We start from the raw sequence: 24363 nt of genomic DNA, 5'->3' as shown, positions 1-24363 counted from the left end.
CACCCATCTCCCCCTAAATTTGTCCTTAATTCCTCTCCTTCTTGCAACACCAACAAAGACAACTCTCCCTTCACCTCCGATTCACCAACTCCCGCTCTCAACCTCCACCTTTCCCCACTTTTGAACCCCATACCCCAACTCACCTCCTGTCCCCCCACCTATCCCTGCCTTCCGCCACCAATTCTACCCCCTCCTGTTTCCATCGAACCACCCAACATTCCGTGCCCTGCCTTACTCTCTCTGGAAAATAAGCTAGGCTCTCTTATCACCTCCATCTCCCAGCTTGTAGCTGCCATTTCACTTTTAAGCTCCAAGATTTCCACCTTTCCATTCACCTCAACTCCTTCCCAACTTCCCACGAGATGCACCTCGCCCCCTCACCCCAATTCAGCCAAGCTCAACCTGTCATCTGCAAACTTCGCTAACTCACACAAGCCCTTGAACGCCACCCTTCTTCAACCTGCATCCCCTAGTAACCCTATTATCTACACTATTCCAACCATCTCCCCTGTCAGAACCAGGCATCCACCTAAACCCTCCCGAGCCCCCCCGCATAGTTACAATATCCCGATCACCCTTCAAGCCCAAGTGCCCCGTCACCAAAACGATCTTGACAGAGCTGCGCTGTCTGCTCCACAACTGCAGATCTGCAGTAAAACACAAACTTGAAATCTCCGATACCATCACCCATCACAATATTGACATGCTCTTCCTCACAGAGACCTGGTTCAAGGATACCTCTCACTCTATGTTTGATCTCCTATTATCCACAGGCTATTCTATATTTAGGAATGACAGAAATGACAACATTGGGGTAGGTGTTGCAGTCATCTTTAGAAACTCCCTTTAACTTAAGGCTTCTCCTATCAGCTCCTCCCACACCTTTGAATGCCTTTCCCTTGAGCTTCAATTGCACCACCGCTCACCCCTCAGATTCCATGTCATTTACCGCCCGCCTCGTAGTGGCCCTTCCTTTATGGAGGAACTCACTGACTTTATCAGAGACCAATACTCGCAAAGTGACAATCAGACCTTCGTGGGTGACTTCAATCTCCACTGGGGCTTACCGCAAGACTCTTCTGCGAACTCGCTGGCCACCTTCCTCTCTGCAAATGATTTTATCCAACACTGCACAGAATCAACACACTCTAAGGGCTCAATCCTGGACCTTGTTATTTCTAAAGCAGGCATGCTTTCTATCACTACCCATATTCATGTAGACTGGTCTGACCACCTCCTCATCCCATTCTCTCTTGACCTATCACACTTTATAATTCTTGGCCAACCTAAGAGGGCTACCTCCTGGTTCCGTGATGCTAAAAATATTGATGTCAGTCCCCTCTGTGAATCAGCTTTGTTATCACTTCCAAGGCTAGACCCGAACCTAGATGTTGACGAACTCAGCTCCCAATGCCTCACAGTCCTTGCAGCCGAAATCAATAACGTCGCTCCACTCAAAAGCAAAAAGATAAGGCCCACTCCCTCAGCACCTTGGTTCAACAAATCCCTCTATGAAGAAAGGAAGCAGCTAAGATACCTGGAGAAACAATGGAGGCAAGTGCCCTCCACCGATAATTTGGCCACGCTTCGTTCAGCAAGATCCAAGTACCACAAGCACATCTTCCTTGGGAAAGCGTCGCACTTCAAAACCCTCCTTGACTCATCCAAAAATAGACCCGAAAAACTATTCGATCTCATCAAGATTCCTAACTGCTCTCCCCCAACCTCCAAGTTGGAGGATTCTACAAAGAAAGCTGCGGATTTCGCTATGTTCTTCGATGAAAAAGTGAAATCACTTGTAGATCAGGTCGCTCATCCTACCCCTCCAGAGGAGTGCAAATCCTCAGCCATTTGGCAGAACTTTGACCCCATATCTGAAGATGCCCTTCTCAAGTGTATCCTCGAAACAAAGCCCTCCAACCATTCTCTGGACCCCATCCCCAGTGCCATTGCCATTGACTTCTATACCCATTCCCTTTCCTATTGGACCACTCTGGTCAACCTCTCCCTCTGTCAATTCAATTTCAAAGCTTTTATTCGATTTGTAAGTACAAATCATACAAGCAAAACTTATAATACAATTCATTACATTAAAATTATTATAAGAAGGCAAGTTATACAAAGACTCCGGGAAATTTCATATGAGGAGAGAACAAATAATGACAACACTAGACATCAGTTAACGTACTTGGGGATAGGGTAGTAAACTAGAAAATGCGGGGATACGTGTGCAAACAGGAATAAGTAATTATCACATGGAGGGCATATCCTGGCAGCTGTACATTTTAAACAAACCCCAAGCCAGGGACATGGAACATTATAAATTACAAAGTAAACTTAAAAGACAGATAAGTACAGACAGGACAGTGTAAAAATATGGCAACTCTAGACACTTCCTGGCAGCTGTACTTATCGAATAAAAATGACTTCAGGTGCAATAAATACGTTGGATGATAATTAAACATTAAAGGCTAAAAGGCAGGGGAGCATACCTGTGCAAACAAGGCTAAAAATAGTTATCACAGAGAATACTCTTCCTAGCAGCTATACAGTTTGAATCAAACCCAGAGTAAAAAGACATATTACATATTGATTTGCCACAAACTATATATAAAAACAAATAAGTACAGACAGGAACATATAAAATTATGGCAATACAATACATTTCCTGGCAGCTGTACATTTCACAATAAAAGTGGCAACAAAGAAACAAATATCCACACTCTCTAGGGCTGATAATAAAACAAGGGCATTCTTAACAGATTGTATATTATATTTGATAAAAATGGGTTTTAAGTACCTTATTCTTAAAAAGTGATAAAATTTACAAAAAAGTAAAAAATGGCAGCAGCTCTGGCGTGAAATGTTGTCACATGGGCAGGGAGTTTCTGATTTGAGTTTCTGAACTGGAAACGCAACAAGATGGTGTACGATACCCAACCTAACACGAGTTAGGACAAATTGATGAGATGGACGGTTGACCACTGAGAGATAGACTTGGAACCCCGATGGTAAGCTAAGTTCCTTATAAAACTTCACAGTAGCCAACTTGCCGAACACCTCATCTCGCCCTTTCTTTTTATACTTTAAAAAAGTTTGTTTAATTTCTTTTTTGGGTATTTCAACCGCCAATTCAGGGTCAAGGAAAACATCGATGTCAAACAGAGTTTTGTACCAAAAGTGGATATATTTCAACCAAAGGATGCGTGATGAGAAGTCCAAACCTATACAATCAAGAATAATTTCTTGAGTGAATCGAGTCTCTGACTTAGCCCAAATAGAGCGCCACAATAAGAGTGGGCGAACGGCTGCTAAGTCAGAAATAAACTCGACCCCAACCTCGTCATGGATTAGTTGAACAGAAGCAGACTGGGGGACACATAACACTCTTTTTAAAAACTTGTTTTCATCTTTTTGTAAGAGAGTGCCATCTATGTGGCCCCACACGCCCGCCCCGTACAATGCAGAGGGAACACAGCGTATATTGTATATATTGATCATATCTCGGATACTTCTTGATCCGAGCTTGGAGGCAAAGCGAAATACGCTGCTAGTGGTTCGCAACATTTTCATCCTGATATTATCAAGCTCGGGTTTCCAAGACCCGTCATTGGCATAGGTGATTCCTAAGTAACAAAATAATTTAACTTGAAGCATTTTGTCATTATCTAGATAAAAACTGGACTTCAGTTTATTAGCTGACTGACCACACAGCATGACATAGGTCTTAGATTTATTTACACAGAGTCTCCTATTTTGGATAAACAGCATAAAACTGCTAATGAGACGCTGTAAACCTATCTGAGTGCGGGATAGAAGGACAGCGTCATCCGCATATAATAAGATTGTGACAGGTTTGCCCCCAATCAGCGGAGCGTCTGCCGGTATAGTGGCTAAAGTGCCATCAACACAATTAATAAAAAGGGAAAATAAAAGAGGGGCTAACACGCATCCTTGCCGGATGCCCCTTGACACTTTAAAAAATGGTGTGCATTCACCTTGGGTACCATATCGGACTTTACAAGAAAGTTTCTCGTAGAGCCTTGCCAAAAAATGGACTATTTCTTTCGGTGCCCCTAACTCCAATAAAACCTGCCAAAGAATACCGTGATCGACTAAATCGAATGCGCTGCTCAAATCAGCAAAGCATACAAATAAGTTGCCCTTTTTAGCTACTGTATATTTGTTGATTAAAAGGTCCAAATTTACACATTGCTCTAGAGTGCCCATGCCTTTCCTAAAGCCATATTGCACCTTAGTTAAAATATTCATGTCTTCGGCCCAGGTCTCTAGCCTTATGAGCAGAATTCTGCTCATAACCTTTACTGAGGCGTCCAATAAAGAAATAGGTCGATAATTGGAGGCCTCGGTTTTACTACCTTTTTTAAATAAGGGGATAATAACCGATTGGCCCCAGGAAGGGGGAATGTTACCCTCAGCTGCGCAGTTGAAGGTCCTCACCAGAATGGGGGCCCACAGGTCAGGTGCAGCTTTTAATAAGTCTATAGGGACCCCGTCGGGGCCCGGGGCCTTTCCCCCCTTACTGTCGGCAAGGCCTTCAAGTCCCTCTTCCAGGGTTATCCCCAAGGGTATAGGTGTCCATAAGGACGATTCAGCAGGAGGTAGAGTTAATGATATCCCTACAGGGTTAAACATTTTAGTAAAATGGATAATCCACTCCTCACATGCCACATGAGAAGTAATTTCCGGGATGCCTTCTGTATTTAAAAATGGGCTGTTGACTATTTCCCAGTAGAGTTTACTATTTTTAGTCTCAACTGCTTCGTTCAACTTGTCCCATGCTTCTCTCTGTAAGACCTTTTTCCTATTAGAAATAGCCATTTTGTAGTTGGCCCTTGCTTGTTTAATTCTATTGCTATCTCGGGGTTTGAACCCTAAGGCAAGCTTCAGATCCCGTAAGGCTACTGTACAGGAATTATCAAACCAACCCAGTTTTACAGTTTTGTTAGTTGACAATTTCTTTCTAAAAATACCCTCAATAACAACATTGATACTGATGAATTGTGATAACAAGAGATCAGGATCAATAACATCATTCAGGCAGTAACTGATCTCAGCTTTACAGCTAACTATGACCTCCCTTTGTTTGGCCGCAGAGTTGGCCCCTGTCCATTTAATCCTCGGGCCATTAGGTCTGCTTGAAACAATTTCGGTGGTGCATAATTCCCCGGTCTCTATTATGGCACCTCTACCAGGAAGGGTTACACAGATGCTATTGTGATCACTGAGACTTTCTTCTCTCACATACAAGTTTAGGTAATCACCATTGCTCTCCCTCTGTCAAGGCTCTCCTTCTAAACTGGGCAGGTCACCCCTCTGCTTAAAAAACCCACTGCTGATGCGAATGACCTCAACAACTTCCGCCCCATCACTAACCTACTCTTTCTTGCAAAGATCACAGAAAGATGTGTAGCGAAACAACTCTCTCGTGTTATGGCTCTAGACCATCACGTAATGCGGAAAATCTACTGCTTGAACCTCCCACTTTCAAGAAGGAAAAATCGATGGCCCAATCCTTTTCTGGCAACGCGGTGAGAATCTGGAACTCCCTTCCGCCTCAGCTCCGGACCACCACCACCTTCTCCCATGCCTTCAAAACGGACCTCAAAGTTCTCCTCCTCCAAAGATACCTCCAAAAGTAATTCACGCCCTCTCTATTATCTGAAGGAAGACGTCCCATTACTGAAAATTCTATTCTCCATGACTATGGAAGTGCCTTCCCAGTGTGTTCTTGTGGTCGGAGTGTTTGCCACTTGTACCTGTGTTTGGTACTCTTTTGTCACTTTTTCCTCCTGTAATGCACTGTTTGCTACCTCATGTATTTTGTTTGCTCACAATTGTCACTTTTACCTCATGTAACTTAACGTCTGCTTTTGTAATTTGTTCACTTGTAATTTTCTCCTCATTTATCATTACTGTTCCTATTGTGAAGCGCTCTGACGCCTTCGGGTAAAGTCCGTGCTATATAAAAACGCATAAATAAATAAAATAAATAAAATAAAATAAAGGACTACGAAGGGGCCCCTACTTTGGACATTGTTTAACTGTTTACTTTTTCCCAGGGTGAAGTGGAGAAAGTGCTGCATAATCCTTGTCCCTGGTCCTGACATAGAATCCTGGTTGGACATTTTCTTTACAACACCTAACACCATACTCAGTTTTAGGATGTCACTAAAATCTCATTACAGAGCAGATCAGCGATGAGGTTAGAATTTAGGCTATTCTGAAAGCCACTCCTATCATGTGTAACTATTTCTTAGTACAAATTAGTCTTTCACCAAACCTTCTGATGTTTCTAAAAAGCTCACAACTTATTATTTTGCCATACAATTACTGTATCATCTTTATAGTGTTGATGTGAAACTATAATTTGAATCTTCTGATATCTGGAACACAAGAGCTGACCCCTTTTGGAAAGCTACCCATGCTCTCAAACCCCTGATCATTTTGCAACAGAGATGGGATAATGAAAGGTCAGTACAGCAAAGTATCCTTTCAAATACAATTCTGAATAGATGGCTTCCCTTTTTCAATCCCTAGGTTATCCATGATCTAAAGACATGTGAGCTCTGATGGCCTGCCATTTTTGCACAGACTTCCATTACGCTCTGAATCATCCACAACAACGGAATTAAAACCGTGTCGGAAAAGGTCCTCTTTCTGGAATATTTATAACTGAAAATATGTATTTACTTAGGAATATTATATTGTGAATGTAAATATGTGAAAGTGAGTATATTTTTGCTATTCTTAATTACATCTGGGTACTTAGAAGATATATATAGATATAAAGAAACAAAACCCGATGGTTAAACGGACGCTAGAGGTAGGTGAAAATGTTACTTAAAACATATTGTTTTAAACAAGCAAAACAACTGAAATTCACCAGTTATAGTAACTGAAACTTGTACTCTAAAGTACCTTAACTCGCGGCCCAATCATGTACAGTGTTGTCATCAATGATTTCCTTTCAGATGTTACAAGTTTGGGGAATATTATGCTAAGGTTGGGGCTTACCAAACCAAAAATCTGCATGTTCCAGTAGACACTGAGCACATTTTCTATGATAAATATTGGCAGATTTGACCAGCAGATATTAATCTCAAAAGTCATAATTGCAATATGTGCGTTAACAGCAGTTAAATGCATATTGTGCACTCGTTGTGAGACCCATAGCGGCTATTTGATATTTTACAGCAATCTTTGTCTGATATCTGATATGTTCGAGGCATGTGGGCTGCTAAATTCATATCTAGTGCATAGATCGCCGCCTAGTGTTGGGTCCGGATGATTGCACATTGTTGTCCTGGAAGAGTCTTCGAAGTATCACGAGATAGGTGGCTCCTCCCCTGGACTACAGTGCGCATGGGCATCGACTCCATCCCCAGATTGTTTTTTTCCGCCATTGGGTTCGGATGTGATTTCGACGTCTCCGTGTCGGAATCGTAAAAGTCTCTTCTTAAGGCCAAAAGGCCTTCGTTACCTGCGTCGGTATTGTTTGCGTGCGGTCTCGAGCATCATCCGGCTCTTTGAGTCGGGATTCTGCGGAGTCGAGTGACTCTTACAACATCGAGGCCCTCTCGTCGCAGCAAGACCCCGACGAACTTCTCATGGAGCGGAGTCCGTTCAAGTTCTGCCCCGTCTGTGGATCCAAATATCCACATATCGACGTGCATCCAGTCTGTAATAAATGCCTCTCGCCGGACCACAACGAGGACAACTGCATGGCCTGCTCTAAGTTCAGGTCCAAGAAAACGCTCAAGCTTCGGCGCGCGGTGCGCCTTGAGGCCCAGCGAGCGGCTCTGGCACCCGACGATATATTCGACGACCCCGCAGAAGAAGGCCAAAGCCATCATCTTCAGATTTCACCCCCGTCGACGGAGGTCCAGGCCGAACACGAAGAACACGTCGAAGGACTGGGCCAGGACCTTGAATACGTCGAGGAGGTAGGGGACGACGAAGAAGTTTATGGGGCCGCGGAAGATAGCTCAGAGGAAGAGCTATGCCCCGAAAGTTACATGACTCAGGCTCAGGTCACGGGATCGCCACTCGGCCTTACCCACGACCCTGCACCGCTATCTCCGGCCCCGCCTTCTGGCCCGGCCACGGACACTCCAGCGGAGCCGCCATTGCGCGTACCGAAACCGAAACCTTCGGAATCGACTACACCAAAGATGGCCGACGTCCCAACCAAAACGAAACCGAAACCTTCGGAATCGACAACACCTAAAATGGCCGACGTCCCAACAAAACTTTCAAAGCCTGCTCCCTCATTGACTCCGTCGCCCTCCGGCCCTCCGAAGTCGAAGAAAACTGTCGAGTCGACAGCACAGCAGAAGGTGGCCAAGGAGCCGTCCTCTAAGAAGGTTGTCCATCACATCTCGAGCACGGTCGCTCCGGCACGTTCCACTAAGGCTGTTGACGCGCCTTCGGACAAAGCTGCGGCGCCCACAAGTAAACGCACAGTCGAATCAAAGTCAACTAAGAGCCACGATCCGAAGGCCGGAGGCACACCGCATCGGCACACGGATGCCGGGTCTGCAGCAACGGCGTCGGCGCCTAAGCCTACGTCGGGGCCAGGAGCCGTTGGAGCAGAAGATTCGTCGGCGGCACACTCGTCCACACCAAGCGCCTCCGACGCTACCGAACATCGGGCGTCGGGTACCAAACCCTCCGCCTCGTTCACAAAACAGGTCACCGACTCCCTCAAACGTATTCGGGAGAAGACTTTGACGTCCACGGCTCCCACGCCGTCGGCTCCGAAACCGGTGGACACACCTGCGAAGACTTCGACCAAGCTTCTCTACACTCTGCCACCTAAGGTGGCACCAAAGGCGTTTGCACCCAGATCGGTGCCGACGAATGCCTCAGAAGACCAATCTGAGCATTACATCGATGCCGAAACAGGGAAATTGACCCTCTATAAAAGAAAGATCACTTCCCAACCATTGGAATCCTATGTCATTCCACTAAAAAAGAAGAAAGCGGCACAGGACATTCCTGCCCTTGTTGAACCTGTTCAGCCACCACCAAGGAGGAGTCCATCACCTTCCCCCAACCAGTCAGGGGGAGAGGATGATAACCAATATGACCAGTACAATTTCCCAGCTGCCAATGACCCTGATGGTCAACAGGACTCATATGACGACACTGGTGACCAGGGAGGACATCAGGTGGTACAGGACCCACAGGGTTTTGGTGCACGTACATCACCAACTGAGGATTCAGCAGCATTTAATGCTTTGATAGAGAGGGCAGCTGCAAATCATGATGTGGACATGCATGCTGACCCGGTGGAGGAAGATTTTTTGTTTGACACTTTCTCTGTCTCAGAAAGAACAGTTAAGACACTTCCTATGCTAAAAGGTGTCCTTAAGCATGCCCCAGAGATCTTTAAAGAACCTACCAGGGCGAGAGTGGTAAACCCACGTATAGAAAAGAAATACAGGCCAGCACCTGGGGACCCTACATATATTCGGGGACAGTTGCCTCTGGATTCGTTGGTGGTCGCCAATGCCCGCAAGAGGGCAAACTCCCAAACAACGGGTGAAGCTCCTCCCCCAGACAAGGAGTCGAAAGTGCTTGAGGCATCGGGCAAACGGGTGGCTGCGCAGGCTGCCAATATCTGGCGTATATCAAACACACAGGCACTATTGGCACGATACGATAGAGCGCATAACGACACCCTAGAACAGCTCCTTCAACACCTACCTGATGAGTTTAAGGAGGCAGGCGAAATGCTCATACAAGAGGGAAAGCTCATCTCAAACGCCGCAATAAAGTGTGCACTTGATGTGGCTGATACAGCGGCTAGGGCGATTAACACTAGCGTCATGTTAAGGCGACAGGCATGGCTTCGCATATCAGGATTTAAACCTGACATTCAAACAACAATACTCAACCAGCCTGTTAATCCTGACAGACTGTTTGGCCCAGATGTTGACACCACCCTCGAAAAAATTAAAAAGGACAATGAGACCGCTAAGTCCATGGGGGCGCTTCAGTCTCAACAATTCAGGGGGAGCACTTTTCGTCGCTCAGGAGCACGTGGTGTTACCAGAGGACACTTGGGTCAACAGACACAATTCACAAAAGGTGGTGCACAATCCTCGTACCCCAAGCAGGGTAGAGGGGGTTACAGAGGTAACAGTGCCAAGGGCAGAGGCAGAGGAAACAACAATTCCCGTTCCTCTGCCGCCAACAAACAGTGACTCTCTGTCACTGCCCCCCGACCATCCAACACCTGTCGGGGGGAGACTCAAGCAGTTCCTGCCCGTTTGGACATCCATCACCACAGACAGGTGGGTAAGACAGCTTATCCAGTACGGCTATTGTTTGGAGTTAACATCTACTCCACCCACCATTCCCCCAAGACAACGTCCTATGTCAGCAGAGCACTTGCACTTATTGCAGCAGGAAGTTGTGGTGATGCTGCAAAAAGGCGCAATCGAGCTCGTACCAGTGGAGGAGGAAGGCACAGGGGTCTATTCCCTGTACTTCCTTATCCCAAAAAAGGACGGATCCCTCAGAACCATTCTGGATCTACGCCCCCTCAACCTGTATATACTGTCAGAACACTTTCACATGCTTACACTGCAGCAGATTCTTCCCCTGCTGAACCAAGGGGACTTCCTAGCAACCTTGGACCTCAAAGATGCTTATTTCCACATACCACTCCACCCATCCCACAGAAAATACCTCAGGTTTACCATTCAAAACAGGCACTATCAGTTCAAGGTCCTACCCTTCGGAGTGACCACATCCCCCAGAGTATTTACAAAGTGTCTGGCGACAGTTGCGGCGCACCTCAGGAGGCAGAACATACATGTCTACCCTTACCTGGCCGACTGGCTCGTTCAAGCAAAGTCGGAACGGCAGTGCGCCGCGGACATGTCCCACACCATTCACCTCCTCCACAGTCTGGGGTTCTCGCTAAACTACCCAAAGTCGCACCTTCAACCAGCCCATGTGCGGCAGTATCTCGGTGCGACAATAAATACCCTGACTGCTATGGCTCAGCCAAACCCGGTCAGGATCGACAACATTCAGTCGCTGATCCAGAGGTTCAGACCACAACACTCCCTACCAGCGAGGGTGTTCATGCAGTTGATAGGCATGATGGCCTCCTGCATCTTCATAGTCCCGCACGCAAGGTTGCACATGCGTCCACTCCAAGAATGCTTAGCGAATCAGTGGACACAGGCTCAGGGACAACTGACAGACCTAGTGTTGGTGACTGGTCGGGCATACAACTCTCTGCATTGGTGGAATCCACACAACCTTTGCAAGGGACGACCGTTCCAAGAGCCTGTGCCACAGATTATCCTAACAGCGGACGCATCTCTCCAAGGGTGGGGAGCTCATGTGCTCCACTACACGGTGCAGGGACTATGGTCCACCCAGCAACAAAAGTTGCACATCAACTACCTGGAATTGATGGCAATCTTCATGGCGCTCAAGTCCTTCAAAGTACATCTGTGCAACAAGGTCGTGTTGATCCGGACGGACAACATGACAGCCATGTACTACATCCAGAAGCAGGGAGGTACTCACTCGCCACAGCTGTCTCATCTGGCTCAGAGCATGTGGAAGTGGGCCATTCAGAGGAACATTTTCCTCATGGCAGAACACCTCCTGGGCAAGGACAATCAGATGGCGGATCTGCTCAGCAGATACAGCCACCAAATGCACGAGTGGGAGATACATCCATCAGTACTCCACCCGTACTTCCAGCAGTGGGGTCATCCAGAGATAGACCTGTTTGCCACACAGGAAAACGCAAAATGCCAAAGCTTTGCCGCCAGGTTCCCTCACCCGGAATCGCAAGGGAATGCGATATGGATGAACTGGTCAGGCAGATTTGCGTACGCTTTTCCCCCAGCGCCTCTCATTCCGCTGGTGGCAAGAAAGCTAAAGCAACACTCGATGACGCTCATCCTGGTTGCTCCAACGTGGGCACGCCAACCATGGTACACCACGTTTCTAGAACTTTCCGTGGTACCGCATCAAAGGCTGCATCTCTCCCCAAGCCTCTTGACGCAGAACCATGGCGACATTCAGCATCCAGATCCGCAACAGCTCAACCTGGCGATCTGGCTCCTGAGGTCCTAGAGTTTGGCTACCTCAACCTGCCTCCAGAATGCATGGATATCATACGAGAGGCAAGAAAGCCCACTACCAGAGCTTGCTATGCAGCAAAATGGAAGCGGTTTGTCATTTACTGTACAGAACACGATATCAACCCGCTAGATGCATCCATTCCTAACATCATCTGCTATATGTTACATCTTTACAAATGCAATCTAGCATATGCTTCCATTCGGATACACTTATCCGCCATAGCGGCTTATCTCCAAAACAGGCAGCATCTCTCTGTTTTCAGGAGTTTTCAGGGTGCCTGCCATTAAAGCCTTCCTAGAGGGACTGAAACGAGTCATTCCTCCGAGAACACCACCAGCTCCAGTGTGGAACCTCAATGTGGTCCTCACTAGGCTGATGGGCCCACCTTTCGAGCCACTGCACTCCTGCGAGCTTCAGTTCCTCACATGGAAAGTGGCATTTCTCATTGCTATTACATCGCTCAGACGTGTTAGTGAGCTGCAAGCGCTCACAGTCCAGGAGCCATTCATACAAATTCATTCAAACAGGGTAGTACTACGCACTAACCCCAAATTCCTTCCGAAGGTGGTGTCACAGTTTCATATCAACCAAACTATTGACCTGCCCGCATTCTTTCAAAACCCACAAACGGTAGCGGAAAGAATGCTTCATACATTGGACGTTAGGAGGGCGTTGATGTACTACATTGACAGAACACAACACTTTAGGAAAACACAACAACTTTTTGTTGCCTTCTCAGCACAGCACAAAGGCAACCCTATTTCCAAAGCAGGAATAGCCAGATGGATTGTTAAGTGCATTCAAATCTGTTATCAAAAAGCTAAACGTACTTTAACAATACCCCCAAGGGCGCACTCCACACGCAAGTTGGGGGCCTCCATGGCTTTCCTCGGCAACATTCCTTTGGAAGACATTTGTAGAGCAGCTACGTGGTCTACACCACACACATTTACCAAACATTACTGTGTCGATGTGCATTCCAAACAGCAAGCAGCTGTAGGACAGGCTGTTCTCAAAACACTCTTTCAAGCTTCTGCAGCTTGCACGGGCAACCGCCCTTAGTGGAGGGACTGCTATGTATTCTATGCACTAGATATGAATTTAGAAGCCCACATGCCTCGAACTAAATATGCTACTTACCAGTATGCATCTGTTCTTGGCATGTAGGGCTGCTAACATTCATATCGCCCGCCCTCCTCCCCGGTGCCTGTTGCAGCTGCAGATACTCTCTTGCATTCAATCATCAGCATGGACATCCTTTACACTATTTCACTCCATCTCTGCCACAATGGCTAAAAACAATCTGGGGATGGAGTCGATGCCCATGCGCACTGTAGTCCAGGGGAGGAGCCACCTATCTCGTGATACTTCGAAGACTCTTCCAGGACAACAATGTGCAATCATCCGGACCCAACACTAGGCGGCGATCTATGCACTAGATATGAATGTTAGCAGCCCTACATGCCAAGAACAGATGCATACTGGTAAGTAGCATATTCATTATCTGTCTACTTGAAACAGTAAAAAAGCTTAGCATTTGGAGATTTGACAATACAGAGTCCCTCATTCTCTCCTTGACCTTATCTTTCTTTATACTTTCTGCTGTTCATCTGTGTGACTTCCAAATTTGTGTTCTCACAGATGACACTGAATGCCAAGTGTCATGCCATCCGTGATGCCCAGGTACTGGAGAAGAGCCTGATTGAGAAGGAGATGAATGCAGAAGATAGACGCTTGGATCAGATGATGGAAGTGGAAAGACAGAAGGCAATCAAATTGCAAGAGGAAATTGAAGAAAAGAGGAGAAATGAGCTGATTCGGTAAGCTGAACATCGGTCTTCAAGCAGCTGTTTTCAAGCCTCTTGTATAAACCCACTATATTAATTGGGCTAAATAATTCTGAAACATAGATGAAGTAATTTGTGGGCTCAGCTGATTGAAGTGAAGTCTTTGGAAATGTCCAATCTAATTACCTCAAAATTATACATCATATAAATTACTAATTTTGGTGCTTCAAAAGAATTGGTGTGAAAGCAACTGCGCTCAAAAGGATTCAAACTCAAAATCATCGTATTAATTCAGGCGGTATAATAACAAGGTTGCACCACGTTTAAGGAATCCCCCACAAATATGGAGCTTGTTTATTCCTAAACATTTGTTGTTTAATCTCACTTGACTCATGTATTTGAATAGATTTATTTTTTATTAAAGACCTCCTTTAGAGGTTGACTGTTGTGGGGCATCTACTAAAAAGAGTGGATGCCATATTGTACAGCATTGGTGTCCCTCTCCCACCCCATTTCAAGATGTCTGTTTAGGAGAATAAAGCTCTCTTTAAAGCCTGTGCAACTTGCGCTAAGAAGAGGTTGTATGTGGAGGACAAGCACAAGGATTGTATTTACTGTTTGTATCCAGACCACAAGGCAGCAGACTGTAAAATATGCTGCACTTTTTCTTTTGACCTGGCTCCAGAAGCTTAAGTCAAGGAAAGAACCAACTTCCAGTAATAGTGACACAGCCTCTGCAACATCTTCCAGAAGGTCTGCAAAAAGGGGTAGAGTCTCCCCTTCACCTTCTGAGGAACGTCCTGGTAAGGCCTTAAAAAAGACCTCTCATACCGCGTTAGCACTATCAAATATGGAAGCGGTGGGCTGGAGTCTCCGAATGATGTGGACGATCTTCCAGTGGAATGAGGGCTGGAGTGGGTTTGTCGGATGTGGCACGAGGGGGGTGGAGGGGTAGCCTGGGGTGTGTATGTACAAAGACTGGGTTCTTCTGTTGCCCGTTTTTATTTGCTTTTACTGTTTTTCTTAGCCTGATGGTTTATAGATATGGACTGGTCTCAGTGGACCTTGCGCAACTTGAGGGGGGATAGAGGGGGATAGTTGGGGATAGTTGGGGAGGGGAGGTTTAAATCCTAACGGATATTTCAAGTCACGTATTGTGGATGCATTATTTGATGTAAAAGAAAGTCAGACACTATCTTGTATATGTATAAATTGAAACTGCAGTGACCTCTGGGGTTCAGAGCCCTGCGACGCTTGTGCAATCTGACAATAAAATATGTCTTTAAAAAAAAGACCTCTCATAGGTCTGAAGGGCGTAGTCATGGCGAATCTCCTCATTGAGGTGTAAAAGAGAGGGAAGGACCGTCTAAGGGAGTGATGTCTGACAGGAAATGCAGCTCTGTTCCTCCATCTTTTAAAAAGCCCTCTTCACTCTCTTCTGAGGTGAAATCAGTGAAAAAAGCTCCCTCGTCGATGACACTGTCAACTACTCCATCAACGAAAGCATCAGAGGTACAGTCCCAATCTTCTGTTTCATCTATGGCTCCATCGAAGGGCTCGTCGACAGTGATTTCATCGTCTCCAGGGCTATTGGAGAGTTCCGCGTCAACGACTTTGACGCCGGTGGTGCCTGTGTTGTCTTCTATGGTGCTGTCGACGAGGATGTTGACGACAAGAGTGACAACGGCTACCACGTCGAGGACAACTACGATGATGGCTGGGGTGTCGACGGTCTCGACGACAGCTGCGTCGATGATGTCCCTTTCATCGTCGACGATTCTCACATCGTCATTGACTGTGGAAAAAATTACAATTTCTCTCAAAAAATGCCAAATTACGCCTGATATGACATCCCCCAGGAGGGTGACTCTTCTACCTCCTGCACTTCTTCTAGAAGAAAAGGACTCTGAAGAAGATGATGTTTCTTTCACATATGTGAATAGCCCTTCTCTATTACACGTCAAGTGTCAGGACACACAGGGGGATTACAGAGAGGTGCAGCATTACGATCCTTCCTCAGATTATCAAGGGGACTACCAGCAGGAGATGGTTTCCATGCCTTCCTCCTTTCTAGCAGACTTGCAATCTATGCTTGTGGACTATAGAAGGAGATTTGCGAGGCAGCCTCCAATTGCAGCAGTTGTACCAGGTTCGGCTGTCCCTCCTGTTCAGCCCTCTACCCCCCAATTGCCGACATCTCAACCAATACTAAGGGCTCAAGACGACTACCTGTCGTGGCTTTCGTTCACAATGACACCTCTGATGAAGACCAGGGCACTGGAGCAATTCCAGATACTGACACAGAGTGGGATGATTAGGTCATTCCTGATCCGGCGTCTCCTGCACCAGCACCTGTTGATTGAGCCAGAGGGAGAGGTAACGCCTCATATAGAGGAGGGTACCAGCAACAACGGTATTCCTCATATGCATTGACTTCACAATTTTACGGACCGAGTTATAACCAGCGGCAAAATCAATCCTCTTCTTTCTCTCTATCGTCTAACAGAGGAAGACAAGGACGCCAGGGGAAGGACTCCTTGAAGCGTCAATAGTGGCTTACTGGCTCTTCCTACTGTCCCTTCTCCTCCTGTGACATCAGTGGGAGGCAGAATGTCACATTACCTCCACAACTGGCAAAAAATTACATCGGACCATTGGGTGCTGAAGATCATTCAATGCGGCCATACTCTGGAGTTTGTCCAACCACCACCTTCCAAGCCCCCTCGAGCCACTGTATCAAAACATCTCCGTATTCTACGGTTGGAGGTCCATCAAATACTCCTCAAAAGAGCGATAGAACCGGTCCCTATCTCTCAGCGGGGAGGAAGTTTCTATTACCGGTTCTTCCTGGTCCGGAAGACTTTAGAAAAGTGGCACCCTATTCTAGATCTGAGGGAGCTCAACACCTATTTCATCAAACAATCATTTTGAATGGTTTCTCTACAGGACATCCTTCGTCTTCTCAACTCAGGGGATTACATGGCCCCATTGGATCTCCAGAGGACGATTATTTTCCTTTACCCATACATCCAGTCACAGGAGGTTTCTTCGCTTCACAGTAGCCAAGAACCACTTTCAGTTCAAAGTTCTACCTTTTGGACTCCGATCTGCTCCACGGATCTTTACAAAGGTGTTAGCTCCGGTTGCAGCTTTTCTTCGAAAACAAAAGCATCAGGTCTTCCCTTACCTGGACGACTGGTTACTGAAAGCTCCTACCAGGCCGGCAGCACAAGAATCAGTCATAGCATGCACATGCCTGTTCGACAATCTCGGACTAACTCTCAATGGAGAAAAGTCCACTCTCCGTCCATCCAGAACAGACAGATTTCTAGGAGCCATTATGGACACTTCCAAAAAGAAAGCTTTCCCAACCCTGGAGAGGCAAGGAAAGCTGATGAGCATGGCCTCTCGGATGTTCAAAAGACAGTCACTTTCAGTTCACCTCTGGGGTCCATTTCCTTCTGTATACCTCTGATTCCTCACTGAAGATTGCGGATGGGTCCACTCCAGGAGGAGTTGGACTTGCAGTGGCGCCAAGTCGACGGATCCTTCGACGACAAGATCTCTGTTACAGTGGCCATGAGGGACACCGCATCATAGTGGACAAGCAAGGAAAACATTTCTCAGGGCCTTTCCTTCAGGATCGCCCCTGCTTCTCACATAATAACTACAGACGGCTCGCTAGAGGGCTGGGGAGCAGTATTACAGGACCTTCATGTAAGCAGCCGTTGGCTACCCCAGCATCATCTTCTACATATCAATCTGCTGGAGCTCAGAGTGATTCGCCTGGCCTTGCAGGCTTTTCTTACACTGATACAGCAGTCTGCCGTTCTCATACATACAGACAATACCACAGCCATGCATTATATAAACAAGGAAGGCGGCACCAGATCTCGACTGTTGTCACAAGAAGCACTGACAATCTGGCAATGGGCAATCCAGCAGGAAGTATCACTCCAGGCGGGGCACCTTCCAGATGTTCTCAACAAAGCAGTGGACACGCTCAGCAGAGTGAAGTCAGTCAGCCACAAGTGGGAACTGGACCACTCCACTCTACAGAAGGTCTTTCGCTGACGGGGTAGTCCTTCCATAGATCTCTTTGCCACACCGGAAAACAAACAATACCAATTTTACGCAAGCAGGCTTCACCATCCGGGATCGTTGGGGAATGCGCTTTCGATGGCCTGGTCAGGCGAATTTGTTTATGCTTTTCCTCCCATTCCTCTGATCCCCAGGCTTCTCAGGAAGCTCAAAAAAGAACCCTGCAGGATGATTCTGATAGCTCCTGCGTGGCCCCGACAGTTTTGTTCACAGAGCTGCACCTTCTCTCTCTGGACCTTCCACTTCCGCTGCAGCCGATTCCTTCGCTGCTGACGATGTCCCAGGGCCAAGTCTGGCATCCGGATCCGCAGTCTCTGCAGCTCTCGGCATGGCTCCTGAGCAAGAATTTCGTGGTCTGAATCTTTCAACAGAATGTAGAGGTGCTTTCTCAGGCATTAGCCCCAAGTACCAACAAGACGTACAAGTTGAAGTGGAAGCGTTTCTGCATTTGGTGCCAGCAAAACGGTGTCCATCCTTTTAAGTCTGAACCACATGAAGTTCTTCCATATATTCTGTCATTGGCAAAATTGGGACTGGCTCACTCTTCCATCAAGGTGCATCTTGCAGCCATATCTCGCTTCAGACGTACGTCTTCTGGTCTTCTGGTCCTACCCTCTGGTCGGCTAGGATAAAAAAAAAATTTAAACTCTTTATTTACAGCTGCATAACATTTGATACATTATAACACAGGTTCTCAGCATTTCCGCAGCCATTTTTTCATTTTTCTCCCTTATACCTAATCCCACCTTTACAGAATATTCTCTGAGATAAATTAGAGGTGGATCAAATCATACGTTATCAGCATGTTATAACTTCTTATCTCGAGTCACTGCTCGGCTACTCGCCTGCTTCCTTAACCAACAATTCTGTGGGATTAAACAAGTAGCACATTCCCGCCGCCCTCCCCCTGCCCCCCTCCCTTGTTCTAGTCCCTCCCTCCCGTCTCCTGGTGGGTATTGAGTCTCGTACAACCGGGCTCAATCTGCACTGTCTCATATGGAACCTATCCTGTGCTGTATCATAATGCGTGGTACGGGTACTCGGGAACTCACAGGGTCCTACCTAGCAGCCCTTGTCCCGTTGGTCGGCTAGGATAATAAAGCAGTTTCTCAAGAGCCTTTTCAAAGTTTTCCCTCCAGTCAAGCCTCCTCCTCCTCTTTGGCATCTTAACTTGGTTCTCGCCCAACCCATGAAGCCTCCTTCCTAACCTATTCACAGGGAAGAGTTGAAATTCCTCTCCTGGAAGGTAGCTCTTCTACTAGCTTTGACTTCGGCTAGACGAGTGGTCGAATTGCAGGCTCTCACCATTCAGGAACCCTTTCTCCAGTTCAAAAAGTGTACACTGATACTGCGTACCAACCCAAAGTTCATACCGAAAGTACCTTCAGACTTTCATTTAAATGAGCTGGTCATACTCAAAACTTTTTTCCCTCAATCGGCTAGTCCGGCAGAAAAGGCACTTCACTCACTGGACATTCATAGGTGCTTAAAGTTCTATCTCCAACGTACTAAGGACTTCAGGAAGTCCTATTTGTGTCCTTTAGTGACCCTTGTAAGGGCTTCCCCTTTCCAAGCAGGGGATTGCTCGTTGGATTACCAGCACTATCTAGTATTGTCACAGAGCAGCGGGCAAGCCCTTGGAAGGTCGGATCTGTGCTCATTCCACGAGGGTGATCTCTTCTTCGACAGCCCTCTTTGACGGGGTTCCTATCCAGCAGATCTGCATACGTTTACAAGGCATTACTGCCTGGATTCTGCAACGCAGAGTGACACAGCAGTCGGCCAGGCAGTCCTGAGGAACCTCTTTCAGTAGTGGTGAGCTTTCCCTTTCATCCCTCCTTCCATGTTACTGTTTTTCAGTTTTTCAGCTCTTGCACATTTTTGAACCTCATGTGTTTATATTTTCTAAAGTTTCTAAGTATGTTATTGACCATTGAAAATATAATTATGATAAATATGCTATTGCTTTGTTCTTGCTTTTATAATGGTCATGGTTCCAAAAATGTGCTTATAACTGCTAGTTACTCTGATACAAGCATAGGAATCTATTAAAGTTCCAATACTGGAGTAAGAAAACAAGTTACTTACCTGTAACTTTGGTTCTCTAGTATTGAAAACGTTCAGAGATTCCCATGCAACCCACCCTCCTCCCCTGGGAAAGCTCAGCCTCTTCCATCTTCAGTTATGTGGTTACACAACGGCTACAAAAATCTGAGGTTCTGAGCTTCTCTCAGGAGGGTCCTAAGGGGTGAGGCTAATCTGATTGGTTGTTCATTTTTTTGGTCTCTTTTACAAAAAGAGGTGGATAGGTTGCACGACAAGAATGGGCCTAAGCCTAGGTTCTGTTTTGGTAATGGTTTCTATTGCTATTTTATGTGTACCGGGGACTCCCATTCCGAAGACGGGGAATAATGCAAGCATGGGAATCTATGAAAGTTTCCAATACTGGAAAACCAAAGTTACAGGTCAATAACTTGTTTTCTTCCTTCTCATCTCGCCTCCTAATCACACCCCCAAGATCGACCTCTGGTTGAAATACCTCACAGCCTTAACCAGCTCCTCCCACATTATTGCATCAGCTAAATCCCTCGGAATCACATTGGACATGCACTTGAATATGCAGAATCATATTAGCAATATAAGCGAGAGCGCTACACACCAGTTGAGTATACTCCGGAATCTCAAACTATTCCTTCCACAAGATGACTTCAAGCAGGCGGTTCAAGCTCTCGTATTGCCTAGGCTAGACTACGGGAGTGCGAGGCTCTGTGGCCTTACCAAATATACCTTGGCCCCACTAAGAACGTCCTTGAATGCCGCAGCCAGATTGATTACTGGTATAAAATCCCCAGTTCTAAATTCTCTAAACTGGTTGCCTTACGAAGCAAGAATTCAGCTAAAGATTGCCTGCTTGTCTCACAAAGCCCTCCATTTTAATACCCCTTTTTATTGGACTCAAAAGCTTGAATTATCTGGAAGAGATAGATCGTCACGAAATGCAAGTTCACTGCCTCTGAAACCACAAGAAGAGAATGAGCCGCAGAGCCTTCTCAGGCTCTGCCACGAAGATCTGGAACTCTCTTCCACCGGAAGTCTACCAAATCTCTTCCACAGCTTCTTTCAACAAGCATTTACAATGCAATGGTTTCGCCTTTGGAAAAGTTAGAGCTATTGGCATTGTAAATGACAAAATTTGTATTTATGTGTTGGTTTTGAAAACATAAATAAATGGCATTTTCATTTACATTGCCATTAGCTTAATCTCTCGCAAATGTGAGACCTATTGCATTTGCACCCACACATACACGCACACACACACAGAGCCAGCCGCACACACACACACACACACACACACACACACACACACAGAGCCACCCGCGCACACACACACAGCCAGCCGCACACACACACAGCCAGCCGCACACACACACACACAGAGCCAGCCGCACACACACACACACACACACACACACAGAGCCAGCCAAGGCTGCAAAGAAGATAAAAAGTAACTGGGTAATATAAAGGAGGGACAGGAATATGAGTAGTAGAGATTGAAAAGGTGTGTGGCACATGAAGAGGTCTGGCAACAGGTTATGAGGTAAAAAGGCTGAGTGGGTGTTAAGGAATGGGTGGGATCTGCAGAGTGGGAATGAAAGTTGTCAGGGGTGGAAGAAAGGAGCCCAGGCTGGGGTTCAGGATGAAGGGATGAATAGCAAGCGACACAAAAGGCAAGGAGCAGCATTAGCACTCCATGTGACCTCACACTGGACAACCGGACAGAAACCGCAAGATTTCCAGCCCACAGATTTACATATTCTGCGCACTAATGCACCCATCACTGGAGAGACTAAATTGCATGCATCCTAGCATCAGAGCGCAGACAGCAATGGGGAGGGGCAAATGGAGCAAAGAGGCGGGAGATATTACCTGTAGCAATGGAGGAGGGGGCACAACTGGGAGCCCTGGGCCATTACCTAGAGCAAAATGCTTGATCTCAAAGAAAGTCCTGTGCACCAATTAAGCATTAAGGCTAGTTTAATCTGATTTAAAAAAATCAGCTTAGTCCGTTCCTCCTACCTCCTGGCTCCAACCTCAGGTCTGCACCCCTTCACCTCTTGCCTCTCCGACCTCTGCAGTCTGCAACCTCTGTGAAAGCTCCAGGCAGTTTCCCGGTAGCTTCACTCCAGGAGGTTTCAATGCGCCGTTTGTACCTCACCAGCACCTCCAGCTGTTAGGATGCCGGTCCAAAGAAAGAACAGCCAGTGGTGAGATTCGGACACAACGCTGCGTATCAACGCATCAGCCGGACAGCAAAGGGCATCAAGGGGGCCACCATTAGGCAACACGGAGTTCCATGATTTCCGTGACGTGATCACTCAAGCACTGAGCGCCAAAACTCCATTGCAGGGGTCGGGACTTAAAAAAAGAGTCAAACGCCCACGATTCGCGTTCTGACCGGGAGAAAGTGATTGACACTGATGTCTTCCAGAGGCCGGCACTGACAGGCCAGTGACAGAGCGAGTTACCAGTTGCTCAGTGCTGACATTAACCCTTTCACCCCGACCTGACCCGTCACTGATGGCAAACAGGAGCCTCGGCAGGTCTTCCCATCTGTCCTCGGCGGACACGCTCCGAACAGAAGTGCAGTCCCAGGTCGAAGGCGCTGATCCTTGCATTCCTAAGGAGGGATGCCCCTCTCAAAGGCTGTATGCAGAAGAGAGCTGCAGCTCTTCCTGCAGCCCTGAGCCCTGCATTCCTAGGGAGAGATGCTCCTCTCAAAGTCTGTCTGCAGGAGAGATTTGCACCTCTTCCTTCCCATCTTTTGAAAAATGCAGACCCAGAGCAAACCGCATGTAGGTGTGTCTTTAGATCCCATCTGTCCCTTCCCAGCAGGCTGTTTCCTAGTGTCCCCGTTGTTCTGTTAAGTACAATCTTTTAGTGGTTTCTGTACATTCTTTTCACAAAAGCTCAGTCTCTCCCCCAGTGACGCCTACCAAATAATTGTGCCAGGCGGTCTCTTTAGCAGGCTCCCGTCTCCTCCAGCCAGCGCTCTTTCTGTAAATGAATGGCTGCTTCTGTGCCACATGCATTGGCTAGTACCGGTGCCTTCCAACGAGACATCAACCATCCTCTCTTGTGATCCAACATTGATTTTTGGTTTCAAGTATCCTTTGTTTAGAGGTATGAGGGACATTGCCTCTGGTCTGGTAGAAACTAACTTGAACAAATAACACATTTATTTCTGATTCTGAGCGGCCCAGACCTATAGAAAGCCTGCTTGGCTCCTCTGCAGTGATGGTTTCATGGCAGGTTGTAAGGAGCACCGTTAGGCACCGGCTGATAAAGAGTTAACCCCATTCCTCCCCAGTGTTTCATGTTTTTTTCTAGCCCAGGCAATGACAGCATTGTCTGATGGCGCTCTGGGAAGAGACGGAGAGAGAGCGCCTTGCAAAAGCCCCGAGGGATGCTTTACACATTGCACATTTACAAAATAACAGACAAAACATAAACCAGCACATACGTATGAGCGATCCACGTCACGCACCTATCCGGGCCGCAGAGCGTTCTGAGCCTGGCTGTAAAACATGGTTCTGAGGTAAAAATGAAACAAAGCGTTCACGCGCACTGCCCACAAATCACGACTTGGTTATGTCACGCGCGTTTAATATAAAGCTGCAATAAAATATATTTAAAAAAATGAAATTTAAGTTGCTGCATAGACAAAAGCAGGTCGAGAGCAGTTATCCCGGATTCGTTATGTCTGCGTGGGGCTCAAGGACGCCATGCATGCTAGTGGCACATAGCGCTTTAATGAAAGCATACATTCCCCCCAGGAAAGCCCTTCATGGCCAATATGCAATTTAAAGGCGCTGCTGGGACAAGGGGAGACGTGTCTGTCGAGTGTGTTGTTAGAATGTGTCCTGCAGCTGCCGTGACTCATACTGCATATAATGCCATATTAAAACAAGCAACGGAGAGTGAAAGGGGAGGGGGGGTGGTGACGGACACACGGGGAGGGGGGCGGAACGGACAGCGGGAGGGGGCGGGAACGGGGCACAGGACAGCGAGGGGGGGAGGGCGGGAACGGGGCACAGGACAGCGAGGGGGGGGAGGGCGGGAACGGGGCACAGGACAGCGAGGGGGGGGAGGGCGGGAACGGGGCACAGGACAGCGAGGGGGGGAGGGCGGGAACGGGGCACAGGACAGCGAGGGGGGGAGGGCGGGAACGGGGCACAGGACAGCGAGGGGGGGGGGCGGCCAGGAACAGCACACGGTCAGCGGGAGGGGGGGCGGGAAGGCAAGGAAAAGGAAAAACAAGCACTCACCCACCTGG

The 24363-nt window shown here is 47.2% G+C and overlaps 1 protein-coding gene across 1 annotated transcript in view; it reads left to right on the top strand.

Annotated features, from left to right (window-relative positions):
- The window catches only part of CFAP45 (cilia and flagella associated protein 45), a 523391-nt gene that overhangs the window by 256863 nt on the left and 242165 nt on the right, over positions 1-24363 (top strand). The window contains exon 6 of the mRNA XM_078668990.1: positions 13783-13961. Coding sequence (XP_078525116.1) covers positions 13783-13961 — 179 coding nt within the window. The remainder of the gene's footprint in view (positions 1-13782; positions 13962-24363) is intronic.

Source organism: Lissotriton helveticus, chromosome 12 (genome assembly GCF_964261635.1).
Source record: "Lissotriton helveticus chromosome 12, aLisHel1.1, whole genome shotgun sequence".
NCBI classification, from domain to species: Eukaryota; Metazoa; Chordata; class Amphibia; order Caudata; family Salamandridae; genus Lissotriton; species Lissotriton helveticus.
Note: the sequence above shows the minus strand (reverse complement) of the source record. Positions and strands in the feature narration are given on the sequence as shown.